Source organism: Pavona decussata, unplaced genomic scaffold (genome assembly GCF_977016875.1).
Source record: "Pavona decussata unplaced genomic scaffold, jaPavDecu1.1 SCAFFOLD_338, whole genome shotgun sequence".
Lineage (NCBI taxonomy): Eukaryota > Metazoa > Cnidaria > Anthozoa > Scleractinia > Agariciidae > Pavona > Pavona decussata.
In genome coordinates this window covers 360,400-386,653 of record NW_028145726.1, presented here as the reverse complement: position 1 = coordinate 386,653, position 26,254 = coordinate 360,400, and the positions used below count along the sequence as shown (strand labels likewise).

At 39.1% G+C, this 26,254-nt stretch overlaps 2 protein-coding genes and 1 pseudogene across 2 annotated transcripts; 2 read left to right on the top strand and 1 right to left on the bottom strand.

The window, feature by feature from the left end:
- Positions 1-562: 562 nt before the first annotated feature.
- On the top strand, positions 563-5,173 carry LOC146453325 (uncharacterized). The gene has a single exon (XM_085096758.1). It carries the CDS (start codon positions 727-729, stop codon positions 4,459-4,461), a length of 3,735 nt encoding a protein of 1,244 aa, XP_084952884.1. The 5' UTR covers positions 563-726; the 3' UTR covers positions 4,462-5,173.
- Positions 5,174-8,613: 3,440 nt separating this feature from the next.
- On the bottom strand, positions 8,614-9,713 carry LOC146453324 (uncharacterized; annotated as a pseudogene).
- A 1,485-nt stretch (positions 9,714-11,198) lies between these two features.
- LOC146453323 (uncharacterized) lies at positions 11,199-25,312 on the top strand. The gene is made up of 9 exons (XM_085096757.1): positions 11,199-11,312; positions 14,927-14,996; positions 17,263-17,329; positions 17,860-17,961; positions 18,585-18,656; positions 19,002-19,057; positions 19,284-19,976; positions 20,762-20,947; positions 21,655-25,312. Exons 7-9 carry the CDS (start codon positions 19,295-19,297, stop codon positions 24,558-24,560), a joined length of 3,774 nt encoding a protein of 1,257 aa, XP_084952883.1. The 5' UTR covers positions 11,199-11,312; positions 14,927-14,996; positions 17,263-17,329; positions 17,860-17,961; positions 18,585-18,656; positions 19,002-19,057; positions 19,284-19,294; the 3' UTR covers positions 24,561-25,312.
- The last annotated feature ends 942 nt before the right edge of the window (positions 25,313-26,254 follow it).

Sequence of the window (26,254 nt, the reverse complement as noted above, 5' to 3'; positions counted from 1 at the left end):
CTATTTTGTCATCTAAATGTAATTAGTTTTCATTATTATTATTATTATTTTTATTTTCACGTATGGCGGAAGGGCCTTCAAAGAGGAGCTATACAAAAAAGTATCTAGTATGTATGTATGTACTATATGATGTCATGTATCCAAAAATAACTTCAAAAAACCTGTTAAACCGGTGATACCGACCATGTCTGCCATAAGTTAAAAATAGAGCATGACATCATTGATAAACCTGTCAAACCAGTTCATAACCTGTTGGTAAGACTTAACTAAAATATGACGTCATCCTATAATGAGTGATCAAGACAATAGGCGATGACGTCATCGGCGTTTATGTATGCCACCGCGTATTAATGAGAAACCACCGCGAAAAGGGGGAAACCGTGGTCCCTCTCTCACTACTTACAGGGTTGCAAATATTCGCTATTATAGTCGTCATAGGAAGTACAGGGATTCTTGGTGACCAAACAAGTGGCAAGACATGAAATATATATGACATAATCTTGGGTGAACTAAAACGTAATTCTTGTACGTTTTATTTCCTTAGATGCGTCATACCCAACTTATATTATAAAGAGTATCCGTCAGCTTAACAAAACCTGTGAAGAAAGGCTTTTGCCAGTTCCTTGGTGTGAAGACTTTAGCTTCCATCTGAACGACATTTTTACAAGGCTAAAGATCGTTGGCAAAGAAAAGACACAAGGAACATTAACTGATGAAATCACCAACATGACAGCTATCTTCAAAGCTCACGAAGATTGCCAAAAGCCACGGACTGTGCTGATCGAGGGCGATCCTGGCATGGGAAAAACGACCTACTGTCAAAAGCTGACTTATGACTGGGCAACTAAACAAGATGAATTGGACGTGTCTTTCCCCGAGACTGATGTGCTGTTGCTTTTAAGATGCCGTGATATCAAATCATCTAGCATTAAGGAAGCCATTGATGATCAAATTCTCCCTTACGATGTAAACAAAGAAGATAAAGAGGTTTTCTTTCAATTTATCAGCGAAAATCAGCTTAAAGTTCTGTTAGTGCTCGACGGAGTAGATGAAGTGGACGCCAGTAAACTAGAAATGATCAAAAACCTTCTTAACAGTAAAGAGTTTGCAAATTGTCACATTGTTCTCACATCTCGTCATGAAGCCGGAAAGAAAATAAGGCGATACTGTGACACGCTGTGGCAGATTGTCGGGTTTACCAAAAGAGATGCACAGAGTTTCATACTAAAGTATTTCCGGAACATAGCCAAGGAACACTTGGCTTACCAGCTTCTAGACCGACTTTGGCCTTCTGGATTCAGATATGCTAGGGATTGGATATCAAGAGACTTGTCGCAACTGAAAAAAAACCCTCTCAATACAGCTTTACTCTGTATTCTTTTTGAAGATTTCAATGGCATACTTCCCGAGAATCGAACAAAATTATACATTGAAATTGTCCTGTTTGTTTTGAGAAGATACGAAAGAAAGAACGGATTGTCAAGCAACAGCGAAGATCTTATATCAGTTTACAAAAAAGAACTGTTGTATCTGGGACGTATGGCCTTTCAAGCTCTTCGTAAAGGGGAATTAGATCTCGCAGGAAACGAATCTGCTGACGCCAATTTGAGTCTTTTAATCAAGTTTGGAATTCTGACAATCCAGGCAGGTGGTAGTAAGAAGAAACCTTGTTTTCGTTGTGGATTTTTTCACAAGAGCTTTCAGGAGTTCTTTTCCGGCATTTACCTCGCGTTTGAGATTAGCGACGAAGATATTCATTACTTAGTGACTGATGGACGATATTTAGATGATCTGAAAGAGGTATTCCTGTTCATGACTGGAATTGCAGCCTCCCAATGTGAAGAAACAGCCGTTTGTGTTGTAAGTAAGGTAGCTTCATTAGTTAATTTGTTTTGTCATGAATCTCAAAGTAAGGTTAACTCATATCTGCAATTCGCCTTATACTGTATATCACAGTGCGCAAACTATCAGGAAAACCTCAAGTCCCGATTGGTTGATACATTAGGTAGGAACCTTAACATAAAAACTTTAGTAACGAAACATTTTAAACTAACTGAGCTAGTGTATGAAGTTGTGGGAGCAAACTCCTCCCTAACGCATTTGGATTTGAGTAGGAACAGTATTGGTGATACCGGTGCTGAATCCCTTTCCCAGGCCCTCACAGTAAACTCCTCCCTGGCTAATTTGGATTTCAGTTACAACAGTATTGGTGATACCGGTGCTAAATCCCTTTCCCAGGCCGTCAAAGTAAACTCCTTCCTGACTAATTTGGATTTGAGTTACAACAGTATTGGTGATACCGGTGCTGAATCCCTTTCCCAGGCCCTCACGGTAAACTCCTCCCTGACTAATTTGGATTTGAGTTACAATAGTATTGGTGATACCGGTTCTGCATACCTTTCCCAGGCCCTCAAAGTAAACTCCTCCCTGGCTAATTTGGATTTGAGTTACAACAGTATTAATGATACCGGTGCTAAATTCCTTTCCCAGGCCCTCAAAGTAAACTCCTCCCTGACTAATTTGGATTTGAGTTACAACAGTATTGGTGATACCGGTTTTAAATCCCTTTCCCAGGCCCTCAAAGTAAACTCCTCCCTGACTGATTTGGATTTGAGTTGCAAGAGTATTTTTGATACCGGTGCTGCACACCTTTCCCAGGCCCTCAAAGTAAACTCCTCCCTGACTAATTTGGATTTGAGTGGGAACCGTATTGGTGATACCGGTGCTGAATCCCTTTCCCAGGCCCTCAAAGTAAACTCCTCCCTGACTAATCTGGATTTGAGTGGGAACCGTATTGGTGATACCGGTGCTGCATACCTTTCCCAGGCCCTCAAAGTAAACTGCTCCCTGACTAATTTGGATTTGAGTGGGAACCGTATTGGTGATACCGGTGCTGAATCCCTTTCCCAGGCTCTCAAAGTAAACTCCTTCCTGACTAATTTGGATTTGAGTGGGAACCGTATTGGTGATACCGGTTCTGCATACCTTTCCCAGGCCCTCAAAGGAAACCCCTCCCTGACTAATTTGGATTTGAGTGGGAACCGTATTGGTTTTACCGGTGCTAAATCCCTTTCCCAGGCCCTCAAAGTAAACTCCTCCCTGACTAATTTGGATTTGAGTTGCAACAGTATTGGTGATACCGATGCTGAATCCCTTTCCCAGGCCCTCACGGAAAACTCCTCCCTGACTAATTTGGATTTGAGTTACAACAGTATTGGTGATACCGGTTCTGCATACCTTTCCCAGGCCCTCAAAGTAAACTCCTCCCTGGCTAATTTGGATTTGAGTTACAACAGTATTGGTGATACCGGTGCTAAATCCCTTTCCCAGGCCCTCAAAGTAAACTCCTCCCTGACTAATTTGGATTTGAGTTACAACAGTATTGGTGATACCGGTGCTGAATCCCTTTCCCAGGCCCTCAAAGTAAACTCCTCCCTGACTAATCTGGATTTGAGTGGGAACCGTATTGGTGATACCGGTGCTGCATACCTTTCCCAGGCCCTCAAAGTAAACTGCTCCCTGACTAATTTGGATTTGAGTGGGAACCGTATTGGTGATACCGGTGCTGAATCCCTTTCCCAGGCCCTCAAAGTAAACTCCTCCCTGACTAATTTGGATTTGAGTGGGAACCGTATTGGTGATACCGGTGCTGAATCCCTTCCGCAGGCCCTCATACTAAACATATCCCTGACTAATTTGGATTTGAGTGGGAACCGTATTGGTGATACCGGTGCTGAATCCCTTTCCCAGGCCCTCAAAGTAAACTCCTCTCTGACTGATTTGGATTTGAGTTGCAACAGTATTTTTGATACGGGTACTGCATACCTTTCCCAGGCCCTCAAAGTAAACTCCTCCCTGACTAATTTGGATTTGAGTGGGAACCGTATTGGTGATATCGGTGCTGAATCCCTTTCCCAGGCCCTCATAATAAACATATCCCTGACTAATTTGGATTTGAGTGGGAACCGTATTGGTGATACCGGTGCTGCATACCTTTCCCAGGCCCTCAAAGTAAACTCCTCCCTGACTAATTTGGATTTGAGTGGGAACCGTATTGGTGATACCGGTTCTGCATACCTTTCCCAGGCCCTCAAAGGAAACCCCTCCCTGACTAATTTGGATTTTAGTGGGAACCGTATTGGTTTTACCGGTGCTAAATCCCTTTCCCAGGCCCTCATAGTAAACTCCTCCCTGACTAATTTGGATTTGAGTTGCAACAGTTTTGGTGATACCGATGCTGAATCCCTTTCCCAGGCCCTCATGGTAAACTCCTCCCTGACTAATTTGGATTTGAGTGGGAACCGTATTGGTGATACCGGTGTTGAATCCCTTTCCCAGGCCCTCACAGTAAATTCCTCTTTGACTATGATAGATTTGAGGTATAACAGTATCAATCGTTCTCTTGCTGATATCCTTTCTAATGTTAGCAAGGTCAATAAAACAGTGAAAATACTAATTTAGCTTTTTATTATGGGTCATGAGATGAACTAAACACGTTAAGGGTACGCGTTTGCAGTCGAACATCTTGTGAGCGACCATTTAATTAACCACTTAAGGTGGTCGGCTAACAATTGTAGACGTCTGACATATTGTGATTTGACTTACATAGCAATAAGAAAGGTCTTGAAAGCCAAAAATAATAGCGGACACTAAAAATGCCGTCGGTCTAGAGTAACAACTTGGCTTATATGGTTTTCAATGGAATGACTCAAGCTGAAAATTGTTGAGAATTAGTTTTATGTGTTGACGTTTGTTTCCTGGTATTTTACAAGCGAGATACTCTTAATTACTAGTTAATATTCAAACTTCAATGATCTATTTGGATGTAAAAGGTTACGAGAGGTGTTCGCTCCACGAGGTTTGACTGCACATGTAGATACTAAATAAGACATACTTTCAGTAAGTTATGCAATGTTTACTAGGCCTTGATATGTACGTCTTTAATCGTTGTACAAACGATTGTTTGTTTTAATTAATGAGAAGTAAGAGCGATGTTTTCGTCATTAATGCTTCTGTAAAATTGCTGTATATTTATTGCTAAGTACTTTTGTATGTTGTTAAAAATGTATTTTTGTAAATTGCGAAAGTTTTGCTTCAGTTTAAAAGACTTATTAAGCAAACGCTTTTTTACTCTTAGTCTTCAATAAAGAAGTGAGACTGTTCAAAGACTAAATTCCTTTGCTTAGTGGATCTGGGATCTGATTCGTTAACTTCTCGTGTTCAATTGAATCAAGAGAAAATGACTCCTAATCATCATGTGGTTCTTCAAGTGGGCTCAAATCAAGCACACTGCTTTCCAGGTCTACTTAACATGCATCGCGATGTAGGAGAGCTCAATTATGAATGAGACTCTTTTACTTACTTGGGTTTAGAACATGTATATAAACAAGGGCGTAATATGAGAACTTGTATTGATCTATACTATGTTTAAAAAAATTATTGAAAACCTGTTATAATGTTTTTAAAAAAGTAATAATTCGTCGTAGCTGTCGCTTTTCATCCCTTCTCAGGGCGAAACCGAATAATGCGATTGGATCTCTTGATCAATACAAAATCTCATGTTACTTTTTTCGATCAGCTGTGATTTTTGATGAGTGAGGCGAAATGACTTAGCGCCTCTTGCCCACTACAGATTTTCCCTTGAAGTTCGGCACCAGAACTTTTTTCATCTTTTTTCAACGTTATTCTGTATTCTGAATTACAAAAGCCGTAAGCACGATTATTCTTTTCTTTTCTAGTTCGGCACCAGGACTTTTGCACCTTTTTTCTACTTTATTATGAATCACAAAAGCCGTGACCACGATTATTCTTTCAACAGTTATTACGCCAAGATGGACTAGCCTGGATAGCTGACAGTTTAGTTGAGGTTTGGTCGCCCGCGGTGGAACTGAAAAACGGGTGGCAAAGCCGCGAGAAGACGAAAAAGCTAAGAAAGGTGAGGCCGCAAGAAGACTCGCCGCTCGTGTTTGTTACTCTACCGCGGGCACCTAAAAAACCGCCAGCTGCGCAGCCTAAGATGAACAAAATGTTTTCCTAATCCCTCGCAAAATGAATGCTTCATAAGGTAGCCTTGAAAAGGGTCAGATCAGAAATATATTACCGTTATTTTAAAATTGTTCACGCGGGTCTCTTCGACTGGAGTGGGGCCCCAAATTTTTCACCTGTCTCTATGTAACAGAAAAGGAGAAAATGTTATAATTAGCAATAATCAACAATTATTCCCCCAGCGCGCGTTGGATATGAGATGATAGATAGCCAACGAGGCGCGTTGTGCCGAGTTGGTTATAATCATCTCATATGCAATGAGCGTGAGTGGGGTCATTGTTTTATTAAAAACTGAAATCATCTGCATTATACAACTGATCCAGTTTTTAATAATACCAATTATTTTCTTTTTGGATTCCAATTACCCTTGCAAAGGCCCGTTTTACCCGCATAGACAAAAACCGCGCAAAAATAAGACTGGACCATCCCGATATCGCACAACGTATGCAAAAGGAAGCTCCATCCTAACTATCGTTAGAGCTCGCCATGTCTGCGAATATTTTGTTCGCAGCTAATTAAGCGCGACTTTTCGAACTTGAGCCGGTTGCTATTTTGCCTGCCATGGCCTGGACTTTCACAATCCACCGTGCAGGAAAAAAGATGGCGGTTTTAGATTTAACCACAATACCATGCGAAACCTAACACAGCCATTAGGCACAAAGAAAGTCAAGTGTTTTGCGATACTCGTCCCTATACCAACAGCATTGTGTATGCTAGGTTTTGAGAACTTTTCTGTGCGTATTATGAGCTAGCGTTTTTTTTAAGGTTTTCATACGCTAGGAATTATGGGTAAATTTACCAGCCGCCAGCTTTTTCAGTACTGCGGATAGCAGGCGCTTAAATTCGGGCAAAAGTCCTTTGATCATGAAATCTAGCGCGTCACAAACCGTCTCGTTAGCATATACGGGAAGCGATATCACGAAATTGCGAGGTGGTCCGTGATGGAGAAGGGCCAAAGCTTTCTGTCTTTTCTTCGCGCAAAACATCTCGTGCGTGCCATACTGCTTCTTTAGCCCGCGTAACTGGCGCCTTAGTTTTTCATATGGCAACTGTTGGGGGAATTGCGAGAAGCTAACTCGATTGGAGAGAGAGAAAGGCTCGTATGCTTTGTAGTCACCATAGACGTTTTGCGCGTCCCCGCCAGACTTTGCGCATTACTTAAGCAAACTGCACACTACACAGACCTGTGCCTCTTCTTTTTTGTCCTCGCAGCTTCGCTTATCAGTGCTCTCCTTTAAAGCGTAAGGGCAAAATTTCCCAATGGGGAAAGGTGAGGTGGGGGTGGAAGAGTGAGTTAATAGTTAGTTTACTCGATTGATCAGATTCATTTTGGGTTCTGGTCCCAGTTGTTCAAAGAGCGGATAACTTTATCCAGTGGATAAGTTGCTATCCAGCGGATAAAATGTACTCGAACAAAAGCTTTTGGCAAGTTTTTCACACAACCCCATACTTAAATTAGACAGATGCTTCTACTTAATACACAAAATATAGGCCTGTAAGGAAATTCTGGCACCTATTTTATCTGCCGTATACCTTTCTAGCCAGTGGATAAAATTATCCGCTCTTTGAACAACTGGGGCTGAAGGAACCTGGCGATTGTAGTCAGATGGCGCTATAGTTTAACCTTTCTATTTGGAAAGAATTTTTGATACGCTTTTTTTCCTTCTTAGCTGTGAATATCATTATTGTTTTATAGAGTGATATTTCTCTCCTTTATTGCAATTTTTAGACTAAATTGATTGCGTGAGCTTTTTTGTTTGATCACGTGACATCGCAATGATAAGACGCGTAAAACAAATTTATTGACAAAATGACAAGATTATGTAAGTATTTCTTCTCCACTACCAATGTATCAAAGAAAAAGAAAAGAAAAGAAATGAAAAGAAAAAATATTCACATTTTTGTGAGTACCCCTGCGAAAGCAGGTTTCGATTTTTTCCAAATCTTCTCTTTTTTATAACTTGTTGAAATACGGAAAGTATCTCAAAAAACGCCGCCATTTTGGTTCACGACCGAGTTTTAAGGAGCATGGATCTAGTGGCTGTTGTGAAGTCACTTCGAGCATACGACAACTGACTTCGCACTCTTCACTTGTTTCTTTTAGAAAGTTATATCAATAGTGGCCCGAAATATGCCGGCCAGATGTGTCATAGGAGATTGCAGTACCGTTAGAAACTTGCAGGAAGGAGTAGCGCTCCATACGATACCTTTTAAAGGCGATGAGGCAAAGAAACGAAGAAATTGCAGAGGTAGGTTAATTTGTTAGACAGCTGGCTCGCCAGTCGCGGTTGGAGTGTAAAGAACGAGTAAGATTTAGAATTTAGTGGCTCGACGACCCACCCGAGTCGCGGTCAAGATTTAAAGAACGAGAAAAGTTGCTAATTTAGTGGCTTGACCGTTCGTCAGTCGTGGCGAGACTTGAAAGAACGAGTAAGGTTTATAACTTAGTGGCTTGCAAGTCGCGGGGAGGTTTTAAAGAACAAGTAGAGTTTATAATTTAGTGGCTCGGTAGCTCGCAAGTTCGCGGTCAGAGTTTTAAGTAAGAGTTAGTGCGAGACAGCTATGAGATTATAGCTTTCCCAACAGTTCATATACTTCTACGATGGCAGGCAACACTGAACGACCCTGGAGTGAGAAACAACCTGCCAGCTCACAAGAGCAATAACATTCGCACATGTTTTTTTATAAACAAAGCGACGCCACACTTGCAGGCCAGGCTGAGCACGTGTAAAATTAAAATGCATGACCAAAGCACGCAAGAATCTTATCATTCCTGGAGTTCTTTACATTTACCTTTGGTCCTTTCGAATACGCTCGAGGTCTTCGTTGGCCTTCATTTCCTCTTGGTATCTCGCTGTCCATTCTACATCCACCAGTGGGTCGTACCAAAACCAAAATATTTTATTCCCTTTCTATAATCTACATTTGATAGCAATAAATTGATCATAAGCAGCAGCTTCGTCATCGCTAGAATTACTCGTGGTTTTTGTTGATCTCTGTTGTCATAAGCGGGATAATTCTTGTTTGGCTTCCATTTCGTATCCAGCGATAAAATCAATTTCTGAGTCTTCGGAGTACAAGTTTGTTTCCGAAATCAATCCGAAGACGTGGAAGACATCGTAAATTTCAGTCGACTTCTTATGGCTATGGAGCTCGATCGAATTAAACAAAATTTGCCACAAAAAAACCTTTGACCGATCGAGAATAAAGACAACTCCGGACTGAGAATCGTTCAGCGAGTCGTTCTCGATCTGACGTTACAAGTCCACTCTCGCCCCAGATCCCCTTTTACGCGGTCGCGAACCATTCGGAAATCGACTACAACGTGGCATACAAAAGCAAAGATTTAACTAAATCAAAAATTATTTTTTAAGTAGAGATATTCACCGAAATATGAAGATATATGTTTGGAGAAAACATTGGGGGCTAGGTACACTTAAAAAACTAAATTGGGAATGGTCTATTGTAGTACAGTTTCCGACAGTCGCCTGGGACCCTGTGGCAAAGACTTCAAAATTATTGAACGAATTCTTAACTTTTTTTTAAATGAATCGGTCTTCAGTTTTATTCACATGCGCGAATATTTTTGTCTTTTAAATTGTATAAGCGTCTTAAAAGCACACAATAGGATTATTTTTATTTTTGCTTGAAATTACGTCTCACTCCATTTGGGTTCCTTGTCCGCTGAACTTGGCTCAGCCAACAACAACAACAAACTTCATCTTACACGCCTTTGGCTTAGGAGAGCAAACACGCTGGGAATAAAACAGACTGCAAGAAATTAGCCATATCTCCTCATAGGATCACTGTAATGATCTGTTATATGAAGGGGACAAAGTAAGTTGACGTGTGAAAATCTGGTTCACCGGCGAGGACTCGAACTTCGGTCTCCTGCATTCAAGGCAGACCGCGATAACTGCTACACCACAGGAAAACCAAGAGTAGAAGCGGGGAAATAGCATAGCTTATTCTCTTTACATAGTTCGCTTCTATTGCGTGTTCGCCTGTAGTTGAAGTCCTCACCGGCGACCAATATTTTAACGTAGTACGTTAGATCTTGCTTTTACACGTTTGCATGCTACGCTAAGAATGTCTACCCACTACAGAACATCAATGTCGGTCACCAGCTTGTGAAAGTATACAGTTTATGCGCCTGAGGAATCGCAGGTGAGGTCTGTTGAACCGTGTCTCATGTATTGCTTCGGCTGCTTCACTGCTGTGAGACAGTGCGTTGAGGAGACAGGCCCATTTGCGTACTCCGTCAATTGGTTGTTACTCTACACTCTTTTTTTTCAGCCTAGTCATGACAAACTCAGTATTCGCTTTGCTATTATTTACCTCAGCCTCAGCGAATTGGCAATGGTTGACCTAGGATAGTGAACATGCCAACAAACACAAGGATATGGCTATCGATCTAGATAGATGGAGAGGAGTCAGCATCCCGGACATGTCCCCTTTAGTCCAAATCAGGAAGGTTCATTATTAATCAGGGTAAGCACCTGGAATGCTGGTTGGAGTACTACCTCGAGATTTACGCCACTCAGAACGAGGTGACGAAATTTTCCCTAGATACCCTTCCAGTCCTGCCAATCATAAATAAGGTGGACTCCCCACCCGATGCTACAAGAGCTAAGCCGAAAGCTTTCGACTGCTTCACCTAAGGGAAGGACCCTAGCTGTGACGACATCCTAGTTAAAGTCCTAAACAACGGTAAAAGGCACGGTTGCAACCGCTGAATGAACTGCTCTTCCGGTACTTGAAGAAGGGACACGTTCCAGAAGACCTGAAAAGCGTCGCCAACATCGTCACTGTATGAGAACAAGGGGAATGACAGCAAAAACAACAGCTACCGTTGCTTCGTCCTCTTCACCGTTGTGGGCAACGTTTTTGTTCCGGTTAGGGTTCACCGTCGCTTTCTTCTAAACAACCAATATTATTCTGCCAATTCCTCTTGAGGCAACCAAACAACAGCTGCTTGCTTTGAAGGAGAACATATGCGTGTTCATTTAGCTAAACCCGAACCCGAGGTAACACACCACCACCCAAATATTCAAATATGTTCCCTTCCCAGCGTACCACCTTCCCCTCCCCAACAGTCAACACGAGTGGCAACAAATGAGTGACGTCATCCACCCACACCGTTGCCATGCCGCACCTTACCTAAATTAGCACTAGTCGAGCTCCTCTTTTGCTTCCGTTAGACACCCTCGTCTGCCGCTCACAGAGAATCAGTGTGTCCTTTTCCTTACATCTATGTGATGATGTAGGTATGTATCTGAGAGTTACACGCGCTTAATTATAACAGCTATTTCCGATATTTATGAAAGCGTAGGCCGTTCAGTTCAGAGAGTTAAGGAGTCGCTTTTAAGGGCAACTGGTAAGCTCCGCCATAACTGACATGATTGAAATGTTCGCGTTCGTTTGGATCAATGTTTAGTGTATTACGTAGTTGTAACGATTTCGACATGCAAATAATACCTTACACAGTCCTTCCTAAAAATGGCAGAGTGGTTTCGAAGTACGTATATGTTATGAACCGCAATTGTGAGTCATGTAGTCATCTAGTAATTACGAGCTCTTCATTTTGTTGTTAAGCTTTACTTGTTGCGAATACGAGGATCGTTCAAAGTCCAGGAAAAAGTGTGTAGAATTCCCTTTCGCTGGAAGTGTCGCTGACTGGGATGAATATTCTGAAGTTATTTCCTTATTGCGAACATGCATCAATATTCAAATCAAGTAATTAGTTTTGTTTAGTACTCTTATTAACGTACTCTTCTATCAGACCTGAAAGCGTTACAAACTTCTTCGAAACAACAAGAATTCTAATCATTACAAGGTAATTCAGGCTCTATTGAAAAGGACTTTGAAATCAACTTAATTTATGATAGCATGGAAGCCATTGATGCAAATGAGCGATGTTTTTAACCCTTTGAACAGTTTATAATAGCTCTGATGCATACACTTTCATATACGTTTTTGCACAGAGCAGGAAATAAATGGAGCTAGAACAAAATAAATTATTTGAAAATCAAGCAAAGTGAAAAATACAATTCATTTATTTATTTGAACGACTAAACACCGGAATATTATTATAAAGGAGCTTTATGTATTTATAAACCTGAGCGTTCCTTGAGATCAGCGTTCCCGAACTTTTTCGTTGTACCATTAACTAATACTAAGCGTGCATTTTAAGCGAGCATTTTAAGCAGGTGTTGTTCTAAGACTGTAGAACTCATTGCCTGGTTGTTTTCGTTTGGTAGATTCATTGAGTACTTTCAGACATTTAGGACTCATCTTTTTACTGAGCTTTCAGTTTGTTTGGTTGAATGGATTTCAATTAAACTATTGTTAAAAATATTTTTCTTTCAATTTTCTTTTATTTTTTGGTGTTAAGCGTTCTAGATCATTGTTAGAGCTTCAGGACTTCCGTATGATGCATTTGATACAGACTTATTTCTTATTAGTTACAAAAACAATTCAGAATTATTAGAATGAGAAATGCTTTTAGCTTTGCGTGGTTAGTAAGCGTGACTTGTGCGTTGTGAATATTTCAGTAGCACAGAACAATCAGCGTTTGGTAAAGTTTATCAAAGTTTAGTTCCTACGTTTACAAAGTTCAACGAACTATCAGTAGCTTACTTTTTTTCATCCAAAGTTGAAACTATGAATGAGAATAATAAACAGGTGAGATAAACGAGCAGAAGTTGTTTGTGTGGGGTACTACCTTGTTTGGCGTCATTATCCCCCGTTAATAAATCAAACATATTTCTTCATGCATAAAAGACGTTGCTGCTCATTTGTTTAATTGACGGCTGAATCCAATATGTGTTTTTAAGCTGCAGTTTCAAAGGTTCGTTTTTACATTAAATCATCCAGTTTCGAAGACTTGAGCAGGGATGTCAGCAATGGTCTTCAACCAGTTTAAATGGTAGAAATGCTATAAAACCCTAAACGTGATCAAAACACACTGTTGGCTATACCACACCTTATTTAAATCAGCTTCGATCAAGTTCCTCTTTCACTTCTGTCAGCCGCCCTCGTCTGCCGCTCCTAAACAGCGTGTCATCTTCTTTTTATCTATGTGACGATGTAGGTATGTATCAGAATTCTACGCGTTAAAAAAGAACTGCTATTTCCGATCGATGTTTACAAAAGCGTAAGCTGATCAGTTTTGAGAGTTCGGATCGCATTTACGAGCATCTGGCAAGCCGCGCCATAACTGAGATGATGCAATATTCGCGTTGTTAAGTTGTTTAGGGAAGTTTTAACGATCTCAACGTTAACATGGATTCTCTCTTTCGTTAACATAAAGCTAACACAGCCCTTCCTAAGGTCAGAGTGATTTGAAATCACTTAACTGGTAGCAAACGTATTCTTGAGTCATATAGTATAGTTATTAAGAGCTTTTCATATTGCTGTTAAGCTTTCACTTGTTACGAATGCGAAAAACGTTGAAACGTTGTGAAATATATAGTGTGTAGGGCTTCTCTGTAGTTTGGAGGAAACGCTAACTATTGCGATTATTTTGAAGTTATTTCCTTATTGCGAACATGCATTAATGTTCGGATCAAGTAATTAGTTTTGTTTAGTACTCTTATCAAAATACTTTTCTATCAGACCAACGCACCACAAACCTCTTCCAAACAACAAGAATTTTAATCATTACAAAGCAATTCCGACATAAAATGGATGGTAAAGGAAATATTGAACACCAATCCGTTCGAATCAACTTAAATTCATGATAGCATGAAAGCCATTGATGTAAACAAGCCATGTTTTCAACTGATGAGAATATTTTTGTTTTCGTCTGAACTGATTATAATGGCTCTGATGGATAAAAATATTCATTTTTGCATAGAACAGGAAAGAAAAGGAGCTAGAACAAAATAAATTATTTGACAATCAAGCAAAGTGAAAAATACAATACCTTTATTTATTTGAATGACCAAGCACCGGAATATATAAAGGAGCCTTATGTAGTTATCAACCCGAAAGTTCCTTGAGATCAGCTTTGCAGAACTTTCTCATTGCCATACTAACCGCAAATACTAAGAGTTAAGGAGAGCAAGCATTTCAAACAGCTGTTCTAAGACTTTGGAAATCATTGCCTAATTTTCATTCTTTCAGGAGATTCATTCAGCAATTTTAAACGTTTAAGTCTCATCTTTGCACAAAATATATTTTGCACTGCTCAAATAGCTTTCAATTTAGCCTATTGTTAAAAAACGTTTTTTTTTTTTTTAATTTTTAGTGTTCTATATCTTTGGTAAGACATCTAGACATCCTTATAATGATCTTAATGCTTATGATTACTTATTATTTATAAAGCAAATTAAGAACTATTTTAATTGAAAACCCTTCTAGCAATGAGTGGTTAATAAGCGTGACTTTTTGTGTGTTTAAAATTGTGAATATTTTAATAACACAGAACACTTAGCGTCGGGTGTAGTTTAACAAAGTTAAGTTCCCTCGTTTCGTTTACGACCAAGAACTATCAGACGCTAACTTTGTTTGTAAAAAGTGGCAATTGTGAATGAGAATAACAGATAAACAGGTGAAATACATAATAGCCAGTTATTTTATGCAACTGGTTGGTATAGCGTCTTGATCCCCCGTTGACAGATCATATATCTTCCTTCGTGCATGAAAGACGTTGTTAATGAATTGTTTATTTGAAAGGCTCAATCCAACATGTGCTTTTAAGCTGTAGTTTGAAAAAATCCTCCAGTTTCGAAGACCAAAGCAGGAATGTCCACAGTGATCTTCCACCAGTTAAAATGATAGAAATGCAAGACACCCAAAACGTAATCAAAACATAGTGTTGCTATGCCACCCCTTATTCAAATTAGCTCTGATCGAGTTCCTCTTTCCCTCCTGTTAGATTCCCTCGCCTGTTTACTGATTTTTCGGAATCGACGTTTCTTCTACTATACATCTGTGTGAGGATGCAGGTATGTGTCTTAAATTTTAACAGTCCACGAATAGCCTAGTGATTTCTAGCTCAAATATAATGAAAGCGTTCGCTTCCTAAGTTAGAGCTTCAGTCGCATTTACAGGCGTCTGGAGTTGAAATAATTCCAATACTCGCCTTACTTAGTCTGTTTTATGGTCGAGAAACCGGGATTATGGCTAAGACTGAGACAGCGTTCTATTCCGCCGAAATGGGGCTTAAAATCCCTTTCTGCATCTCGTATTGACTTTATCTAAACTTTATGATTAAACATTTTCTTTCCTTTCTAGCTGTGTTAAAATGTGAACTGTTTTTCATACAATACTTGTTTCCAAAGCCGACCTTAATTACGAAACTGAATAAATTTAAAGTTCTTAAAACACCTCCTAGGCCTCTACGTTGGACAAGGCGCTTTTTGTAATTAACAAAATGGTGCTTATTTATATATTTTTTTAAACTAGCACGATGTACCGTTTCTATCAATTAATCCAAGTTAGCTCGGGCCTAAAAACGTAATCTTCCTCCAAGACAGGCGCTTTGCAAACCTCTGAACCAAACTGATTATCACTGTTAATAATTACAATCGGTTATTATTTGATGACAAAATGAGTTGAGCAGTAGACGAAATGTTGCTCAACAAACTAACAGCTATCAGATCTATCAATCATAGCGTGGGTGCCTTTAATTTTATTTAAATGACCAGGTTTTTAAAATCTTCGAATATTCTCTAAATCGTTTTAACTGACCAATCCATATAGAAGTCCTCGATATTGCCTTAAAGAGGGCAGGAAAACAGAAGTGCAATAAAACTTACTGAAAGTTTTTAATTATGAAACACCGAGAATACTACAGCCATATTTACAAAGATTCCAGAAGTATCAGTTAATTAAAACTGTGCATAGTTAATATGGCGTGACTTGTAAGTTGGGAATATTTCGATATCAAAATTGTTTTGCGTCGAGTTTCATCGATAGCAAGGAATTATTAGTCAATGCTTAACTTTTATTCTTCATTAGTGCAACTCAAAAATGTGTTAAAATCTCGAACAGTTGAAACAGTTTATTATTATGAGACATTTGTTTATGCACCAATAGTCTGTTTGACGTTAATAAATCAAATACGTTTTCTCGTGCATGAAATGATCGTCGGCAATTATTAGTTTAATGGCTGGGCGCAAACAATTAAAACTGTTGCAAAACTTGCAAATCGCTCCTTTTTTAATGTGCCATTCGGTTTTTGTAGCTTTAATATTGATATTATTAATACTTCTACACCATTCTCAATGACAGGCATATTGACAAAATGCAGTGTTAACGAAATAACCTACAATGTTGGCCACTGAATGTTTTGCCGAAAGTTGAAGGATGCAATGACGCGGAAATTTAATGTCGCACAGTAAAACAAAATCCACGCCGGCTATTATCAACAAAACAACTTCCATTCAAATGAATATTCAAATTTTTCATCCTACGCGCCTTCCCTTTTTTTTCTACATTACTATTCCAGGTGCTTGAATTATGAAAACTAGGCACGAAACATCTGCCTTTTTTTAGCAGTCGCATTTTTACCACCAAAGCAAGGCTTCTGATCCCGGGAAAAAAATGTGACTGAGCCCTACTCTGGAAGTGTTTCCTAAGGTTTATATGCTTCACTAGATTATGTACACGTTTTTGTCTTCACTAATTTGGCCACAATGGAACCTGCAACCATGTCATTGTGTTCTAAATAGAACACAAGTGTCGGGGAATCTTTAACAACATGACCATTCTTGTGGATCCAGCAAAGATAAAATAAACATTTTGGCTTCCAAGTTTTGAATCGGGGATCAAGGGCTTTTCACAAAAAGCAGATCTAGAAAATTAACCATTCAATTGCCCAGATGCTCTGAAGTAGAAATCACGCACATTGTACTCGGGAGTGAGGAGAACAAGAAAACATGTAGCCTCCAGCCACAAAACAAACATTCTTCAGTCAAAGCTTGTTCTATTCTTATTTTTCAAGTTAAAGAAGTAAACATCGACAGTAAAGCCCATGCACAGACTTTCTGACCATGTACTACGATTCAGTAATAAATTTCTCTCTTCCTGTAATTCTTTGTATGTACGTTATTTTGTACCAACTTTGAACCTCTGCTTACTTTAAATAAACACTTGGTGACTTCTTATCTAACGTTTATAGCAACTTTTGCTTAAGTATCACAATCACAAACCTTACCTTTTTGAGTTACTATTTGTTTCATTTAGATCATTTTTTTCTTTATTTTGAAGGGCGAAACACTTGGCGCCTCCAGCAGATTCTAGATTCTGGAGTACATTCCTGGGAAATTGCAAGTAGGTAGGTCATGTCTTATGACGCGCTGCAGTATCACTAAGTGTATAGCAAAATAAGTGACGTGGGTTGCTTTATTGTTTACTGATTTTTTTTACCTTTTTTTTTTATCCCAGTGAGAAAGAGAAATAAAATTGGCAAAACTCAGTTAGTAACAGTAAAAACACATTTAAATCTGTTGATAGAATAGGTTGATATACGTCTCGCATTTAAATCCAGGAAGACCAAAATACTTGTTTTGATGAATGTTTTTATACCAAGAGCAATTAAAGAACACATTACATTTCAATAACACTCCACTGGCTCTTCTTAGCAGTTATTTTCTAGCAACAAGCTGGAATAAAATTTTGTTGATTAGATCACATTTTATTGCCATTGTTTAGCGAGCACTTAGCTTTATGTTCGTTTAAAGGAAAACACTCCCTTGCATGATTCGGAACAGCGCTTGAAAGGAATTAAATCTGGACGTAAATTTTTCTCTGTCAGCTACATTGTTAATCAATGATCCTCATACACATTAATAAAATGTTTTATAGACTTCATGATCCTGTGCTGAAATAAAGCAGAGATTTGTTGAACTCCAAGTTACTTCAATGGCTGACCATGTAGCCATGCCAAGCTAGCAAGAACAAAATGGAGTAAGTACCCATATTGTCTAAGTAAATGACAATATTTACATTTCAATTACTACGTTAAAGCTTGTCAAGACTAAAAAAGTCTTTAAGAACGTCGAAGTGCTTATCTCGAGTTTCTATCAAATTTGATGGCCTTTAACAGTAACTTTTCGCCTTGTCTCGCTTTTGCGTTTATGCATAGGTGGTTTTTGGATGGTTCCAAAAAGACTACAGCCAGATTTTTTTTTCACTCAAAAGATCTTCCAATATGGCTTTTTTTTCTCGGTAGACAAGGCTTAATTCTATAATGATTTTAACTCATTATTTAATTAATAATTCTTCAGCTAATTCAAAGAGATACCTATTCTTGGAGTGGAGGTATTAGTTGGCCTATACAACAAATTCAATGGAAATGTTACAAAAAGTTTAGGAACGCTTTGCTTTAAAAAGTAACATTCCCGAGAACATTCTTGCTGATTGATAATGCACTAAATCACGAGTGGTGATTTTTATTCCTGGAATAAAACTGGTGTGTTGGTTCAACCTAAGTTACTGACTTCCTATAAAGTGAGAAATATGAGAAGGTTTCCAATACCAGGCTTTCACTCCTAATTTTCCTTTTCTTCCTTCCTTCATTTACCTTGAAGGCGTGAATTCTCTTTGATTCAACACATTCTGGATGATGCTTGAGAGAACTGAACATCTATTACAAGAATGTAAGTTGGTAAAGCCCTGATTTCAAAGAAACAACTCTACATGCTTCGCCATTATTCCTATCAATTCACCATTATAAGAAAAAAACCAAAATGGCTCGTATCAGTCATCTTAATAATACGTTTGCAACGTTCCTGAAGAAAAACAAACTTGCAAATAAAAGCATTTGACTGTCAAGAAAGACTCTGGGTTTTGACTAAAACTGCGAGTATAGAGTTGCGTATGAGTTTGATAGCTACACAGTTGAGAATGTTGTTTCTGAGTGTGTGTGAACTCATTGATAAACAATATTGTGGCTTTAGCTTTGTTTTTTTCCTACTTAACACGTTGTTTTACGCCATGTGCGGGTACAGATTTCGTACAAGGAACAGAGTTATACCTGATACCATTTCAAGAGCTTTCTGAGGTACGTAGAAACAAGCTTACAGGAAAAAAAACGCCGACTCTTGTTATCTGCTGATTTGCCGTGGGATCGGTCTCATATTATAGTACATTCTCTATTGCCACTAATTAACTCAAAATGGTTACTAAGCTTAAGTTGTCCTCCATTATTTATGGAATGTGTTATTATCATTGTAAATGAACGAACAGCAATGTATCAATCTGTCCTGTTGAAATCTTTGTTCGTTTAGCTTTGAGAAGCATGTCAAGGGCTCCAAGCAACAATGGTGACAATGCAAAGACAACTCACCTTGAAGTTGACCCACCTCAACTAAATGAACGCCTGCCATCCATGCAAGATGTTGAAACAACAATGAAGAAACCCGATGAGGTTCCTCTTCCTGTTGATTTTCTGTTGCTGACTGTTAAAGACTGTGAGTTCTTGGCCTGTTACAAGCAGTTGGTCAATCCCTTTAGATGTTGGTATGACAACATTGGCTACGTGTATTTCGAGAACGCAGGAGCCAGTAACAAAGTGAAAGTGGCCTTAATACGATCGAATGAGGGATCCGGTGGTCCTGGTGGTGCTTTGATTACTCTCAAGAATGCTGTACCTGTGCTTCGGCCAAAGGCTGTCATTTCAGTGGGAACCTGCAGTAGTCTCAACCCCGAGAAAGCCAAGCTTGGCGACGTTGTTGTTTCTGCAAAATTAAAAGAACTGTCAACTGGCATGCGAAGTTATGTGAGTAGACGGTTTCTTTACGTCATCAAGCATTCAGCTGATGGTTTTAAGGCTCCTCTGAACAATGCTCAAGCTCACGAACCCAATGTTCATTGCGATGGCGAATTTCTGAGTGGTCCAGAACTGGTCAGCGCTGAATCGCGTCGTAAGAAGCTTGCTGAATCTAATCCTCAAGCAATTGCTATTGAAAGGGAAGGAGAAGGTGAGTTTTAAGAGAGAGAGACGGGTAAAAAAGAAAAATAACTACCGTGAAAGGGATTCGGAAAAGTGATCTTAATTATCATAATTTGGTTTGGTTTGAGAGGCTTTATAAAACACTCGGAAGAATGTTTTATCCAATTTCCAAAAACCTCGAAGAGTCACACGGGTACAACATCTTCCAACATTCTGTTGATCAACAAATGTTGCACGATGTTGAACCGTGTATCACCAATTTCACCGACTGGTTAGAGCCGGTCAACAAGTGGCAACTTGTTGAATGGAATAGAACTCTTCTCTATTTCGTTCAACAACGTTCATCAACGTTAAGTTCAACATGTTGAACGGCCTATTTCAACATTCAACACTGCATGACACACTGTTCAACATTTGTTGAACAGGAGTTTGATCTACCACTATATTCTTCTCTTCTCCTAAAAACCGGCCCATGCTTTTTTCCCTTTATTCTGGATTTTTAAGTGAAAGGATTGTCAAGTTTCTCTAAATGAGTAAAGTAGCTTCCTTTATCGCTTTTATTTAAATCCTATAGTTACCTCAAGTATATTGATAAAATTTATGAATTCAATGATAGCCACGGGAGGAACACTGTCTCTAACTAGTACATGCTGTTCAACCTGTTTCTTAGAACAGTGATGTTGCTGCAAGTACCGGTAATTATGCATGCGTTACATCCAGTGTTTCTCACATCATTTTACATGTTGCCACCTTTCTTCTTATGAATTTTTCCACTTAAATGCATTGTTAAAAAATTCTTTGTATATAATGCAGGCGTTTTTACAGCAGCATTTGATGATCAGATTGAGTGGCTCATTGTGAAAGGAATAGCTGATTATGCAGATGGTACCAAGTCAACAACAGAGAGTTGGAGTCCTTTTGCTAGTGTGATGGCAGCTTCTGTTGTAGCACACATTCTGAGTGATTCTTGTGTTTTCCGTACGTGGCCACACTATGAAGGTATGATATGACACATCTTTTAGTCTTACTTAAAGTCGTCAATGCTATGTTGCGGATTAATATGACAAAAAAGGGTCTCCAGTCAAACATTTTTTCCCTTTTTCTTTATATTAAGCGGCTCCTGGTGTCATCTAGAGTTAAAATGTTGCCTTTATAAAAACATACGACTACAGGGATTTTTGTAACTTCAGGATTCGGATCATCTATTAAATATATTCATGTTCAGGCCAATCTCCAACTGCGCCATTAAGGCAACTCTGTGTTGGTTGAAAGTATTCCCGCAGCTTAAAAGAGTGGCCAAAGAAGTTTCTAAAATCCTTTCTAGGGAAACAGTAGAGAATCCAAAGGGTCCGGAGATACCTGTGGTGTAATTTTTGTAAGATGTTTTTGATTTCGTAATATTATAAATCGATCAGAGGGAGGCAAAGAAAGTGGGTACGTGTATCAGCTGCGACTTATATGGATCACATTACTTTCCCCTAATGACTTGGAATTTTACAACAACCCAGACCTTCGAATGGTCAAATTTCTACCGAGTTAAACTATACAAATAATCTTTGAGTACCGCGATGTACAGGGTTGCAGATACTCGTATAGTCGTTGTAGGTAGTACAGGGATTCTTGGTGACCAAACAACTGGCAAGACAATATTTATGACATAACCTTGGGTGTATTAAAACGACATTCTTGTTCCTTTTTTTCCTTAGATGCGTCATATCCAACTTACATTATAAAGAGTATCCGTCAGCGTAACAAAACCCGCGAAGAATGGCTTTTGCCAATTCCTTGGTGTGAGGACTTTAGCTTTCATCTGAACAACATTTTCACAAGGCTAAGGATTGCTGGCAGAGAAAAGACACAAGGAAAATTAACTAATGAAATCACCAACATGACAGCTATCTTCAAAGCTCACAAAGATTGCCAAAAGCCACGGACTGTGCTGATCGAGGGCGATCCTGGCATGGGAAAGACGACCTACTGTCAAAAGCTGGCTTATGACTGGGCAACTAAACAAGATGAATGGGACGAGTCTTTCCCCGAGACTGATGTGCTGTTGCTTTTAAGATGCCGTGATATCAAATCATCTAGCATTAAGGAAGCCATTGATGATCAAATTCTCCCTTACGATGTAAACAAAGAAGCTAAAGAGGTTTTCTTTCAATTTATCAGCGAAAATCAGCTTAAAGTTCTGTTAGTACTCGACGGAGTAGATGAAGTGGACGCCAGTAAACTAAAAGTGATTGAAAACCTTCTTAACAGTAATGAGTTTGCAAATAGTCACATTGTTCTTACATCTCGTCATGAAACTGGAAAGAAGGTAAGGCGATACTGTGACACGCTGTGGGAGATTGTCGGGTTTACCAAAAGACATGCACAGAGTTTCATAGCGAAGTACTTCAAGAACATAGGAAAGAAACACTTGGCTGACAAGCTTATGGAGCAACTTTGGTATTCTAAATCCAGGTATGCTGATTTCATATCAAGAGACTTGTCGCAACTTACAACAAACCCTCTCCATACTACTTTAATCTGTATTCTTTATGAAGATTTCAACGGCAGGCTTCCCAAGAATCGAACTCAATTGTACATTGAAATTGTTCTGTTCGTTTTGAGAAGATACGAAAGAAAGAACGGATTGTCAAGCAACAGCGAAGATCTTATATCAGTTTACAAAAAAGCACTGATTTATCTGGGACGCATGGCCTATCAAGCTCTTCGTAAAGGAGAGTTAGATTTCGAAGTAAACGAATCTGGTGACGCCATTTTCAGTCTGCTAATCAAGTTTGGGTTTCTGACAATCCAGCCAGGTGTTACTAAGAGGAAACCTTGTCTTCGTTGTGGATTTTTTCACAAGAGCTTTCAGGAGTTCTTCTCCGGCCTTTATCTCGCGTTTGAGATTAGCGACGAAGATATTGATTATTTAGTGACTGATAAACGATATTTGCGTGATCTGAAAGAGGTTTTCCAGTTTATGACTGGAATTGCAGCCTCCCAAAGTGAAGAAAAAGCGGTGTCTTTTGTGAGTAAGGCAGCTTTATTAGTAAACGTCTTTGGTGACGAATCTAACGCTAACTCATATCTGCAGTTTGCTTTAAGCTGTATTTCGCAGTTAACAATCCATCAGAAAGACCTTAGGTCTAAATTAGTTGATATATTAGGTACGAACCTTAATATCAAAACTTTAAAATTAACAAACTGTTTAGATTTGGATGAGTTATTCTTTGAAGTTGTTGGAACAAACTCCTCCCTGACTGATTTGGATTTGAGTTGCAACAGTATTTGTGATCCCGGTGATAAATCCCTATCCCAGATCCTCACAGTTAACTCCTCCCTGACTAATTTGAATTTGAGTCACAACAGTGTTGGTGATACCGGTGCTAAATCCCTTTTCCAGGCCCTTACAAGAATCTCCTCCCTGACTAATTTGAATTTCAGTCACAACAGTATTGGTGATCCCGGTGCTGAATCCCTTTCCCACGCTCTCACAGTAAACTCCTCATTGACTAATTTGAATTTAAGTCACAACAGTATTTGTGATACCGGTGTCGAATCCCTTTCCCAGACCCTAGCAGGAAACTCCACCCTGACTAATTTGAATTTGAGTTACAATAGTATTGGTGATACCGGTGCTGGATCCCTTTCCCACGCTCTCACAGTAAACTCCTCATTGACTAATTTGAATTTAAGTCACAACAGTATTTGTGATACCGGTGTCGAATCCCTCTCCCAGACCCTAACAGGAAACTCCACCCTGACTAATTTGAATTTGAGTTACAATAGTATTGATGATACCGGTGCTGAATCCCTTTCCCACGCTCTCACAGTAAACTCCTCATTGACTAATTTGAATTTAAGTCACAACAGTATTTGTGATACCGGTGTCGAATCCCTCTCCCAGACCCTTACAGGAAACTCCACCCTGACTAATTTGAATTTGAGTAAGAACCGTATTGGTGATACCGGTGCTGAATCCCTTTCCCAGACCCTCACAGTAAACTCCTCCCTGACTAATTTGAATTTGAGTTACAACAGTATTAGTGATACCGGTGTCGAATCCCTTTCCCAGGCCCTCGCTGTAAACTCCTCCCTGACTAATTTGGATTTGACTTTCAACAGAATTGGTGATACCGGTGCTGCATCCCTTTCTCGTGTCATTACAAAAAACTCCTCCCTGACTAATTTGAATATGAGTTTCAACAGATTTGGTGGTACCGGTGCTGGATACCTTTCCCAGGCCCTCACTGCAAACTCCTCCCTGACTAATTTGGATTTGAGTGACAACAGTATTGGTGATCCCGGTGCTGCAAACCTTTCTTATGCCCTTACAAAAAACTCCTCCCTGACTAATTTGAATTTGAGTAACAACAGTATTGGTGATACCGGTGCTGCATCCCTTTCCCAGGCCCTCATAGTAAACTCCTCCCTGGCTAATTTCAATTTGAGTGGAAACCGTATTGGTGATGCCGGTGCTGAATCCCTTTCCCAGGCCCTCATAGTAAACTCCTCCCTGACTAATTTGGATTTGACACTGAACAGGGCTATCGGTCTTTCTGGTGTTGTTTACTTTTCTGATGTTAGCAAAGTCAATAAAGCAGTAAAAATAAAATACTAGTTACTAGTACTTGGTCTAGGCGTTAATCATGAGCCGATAGGTGAACAAAACACGTTTACGGTGTTTCGAGTAGGACTTCTTGTGAGTGACCATCTGAAATACTACAAAAAGTGGTGGCTTAAGAATTGAAGTGGCGTTAAAGAGGTCTCACATATATTGTTTTGACTTACATAACAAAAAGAAAGGACTTCTCTGCAAATAAATTGTGCACCAGGCAAAGAACGCCTTCGGTCTTAGAGTCAGACAGAACCTGCCTTATGTGTTTTCCAATGAATGACTCAAACTAAGTTTTAACATTGAAATGAAAGTTGTTGAGAATCACTTTCATGTGTTGCCGTTTGTTTCTTGGTATTTTACAAACGAAATTCTTTAATTTATTCGTTAAGATTCAAACTTCAATGATCTATTTGGAAGTAAAAGGTTAATAGCGGTGTTAGCTCTCTGAGGTTCGACTGCACATGTAGATGGTAAATAAGATAATATATTTACAGTGAGTTGTGCAATACTAATTAGGCCTTGATATTATTGTTTTTAATCATTGTAAAAGTTATTGTTTTGGTCAAACAGGAGTAAGAGTGATGTTTTCGTAATTGAGGCTTCTGTAAAATAGCTGTATATTTTTTCAAAGTACTTTTTCATGTTGTATTTTCGTTTTAACTTGAAAGTACAAAGTATTGCTTCAGTTTAAAAAAATACTCATGTGAACACTTTTGTTTTAATTGTTGCTCTTAAATAAAGAAGTGAGACATGTACTGTTCAAAGAGTAAATTCCTTTGCTTAATGGCGGGATATCGGGATCTGTTCAAAATCTTCTCGTGTTCAGTCAAATAAAAAGTAATCATTCTTTTTTCAAGGAAGCTTACCACTTTACAGCAAGATGCATCTTGACGTAGGAGATACAGTTCAGTCATTAATAGCTCAAGCAGTTTAAGGCCTGGGTCAAGGGCTTTTAAGAGGAAAAAATGGTTTATTCTAGATAACTTTAACAAATTCAATGGCACTGAACTGAAATTTGGAAGATAAAAAGATCTTATCATTTTGAAAATTTCTAAGGATAATAAGGACTCGTTTTTTTATTTGGGTTTAGAACACGTAGATAAACCAATGCCCAATACGATAAATTGAATTGGTATAGAATGTGATCAAAAAATTATCGAAAAGCTGTTCATCGCTTCCCTGAGCTAAAGCTTTTTAAAATTTTATTTCAGTCATCACACCCCTTTCAAAAGAAACTTGGTGATTATTTTCATTTTCGGTGGAATCTCCAGATTAATACAAAATCACATGATACTTTTTTCGAACAGATGTGCTTTTTTATGAGTGAGGAGAAATGGCTCTTAATATTCCCTTCTAGTTCGGCACCAGTACTTTCACCTCTTTTTTCTACTTTAGTATGAATCACAAAAAACCGAGGGCACGAATTTATTCTTTCCGGCAGTTTCCGCACCAAGATGAACTAGTCTGGATAGCTGGCGGTTTAGTTCAGGTTTGGTTTCCCGCGGTGGAACCGCAAAAACGTGTGGCAATGCCGTGGAAAGTTTCGCCGCTCGGGTTTGCGGCTCCACAGCGGGCCTCCAAAAACCGCCACCTGCGCAGGGTAAAATGAACAAAATCTTTTCCTAACACCTCGAAAAAAGTTTTAACAGATAGCTTTTAAAAAGGCGCAGGGATTAGAACATGATTATGGTCAATTT

Coding starts and splice junctions, on each gene's coding strand:
- LOC146453323 (XM_085096757.1), top strand. CDS start 19,295: ATGTCAAGGGCTCCAAGCAACAATGGTGACAATGCAAAGACAACTCAC. Junction 19,977..20,761: donor TATTGAAAGGGAAGGAGAAG/GTGAGTTTTAAG, acceptor TATATAATGCAG/GCGTTTTTACAGCAGCATTT. Junction 20,948..21,654: donor TACGTGGCCACACTATGAAG/GTATGATATGAC, acceptor TTTTTTCCTTAG/ATGCGTCATATCCAACTTAC.
- LOC146453325 (XM_085096758.1), top strand. CDS start 727: ATGACAGCTATCTTCAAAGCTCACGAAGATTGCCAAAAGCCACGGACT.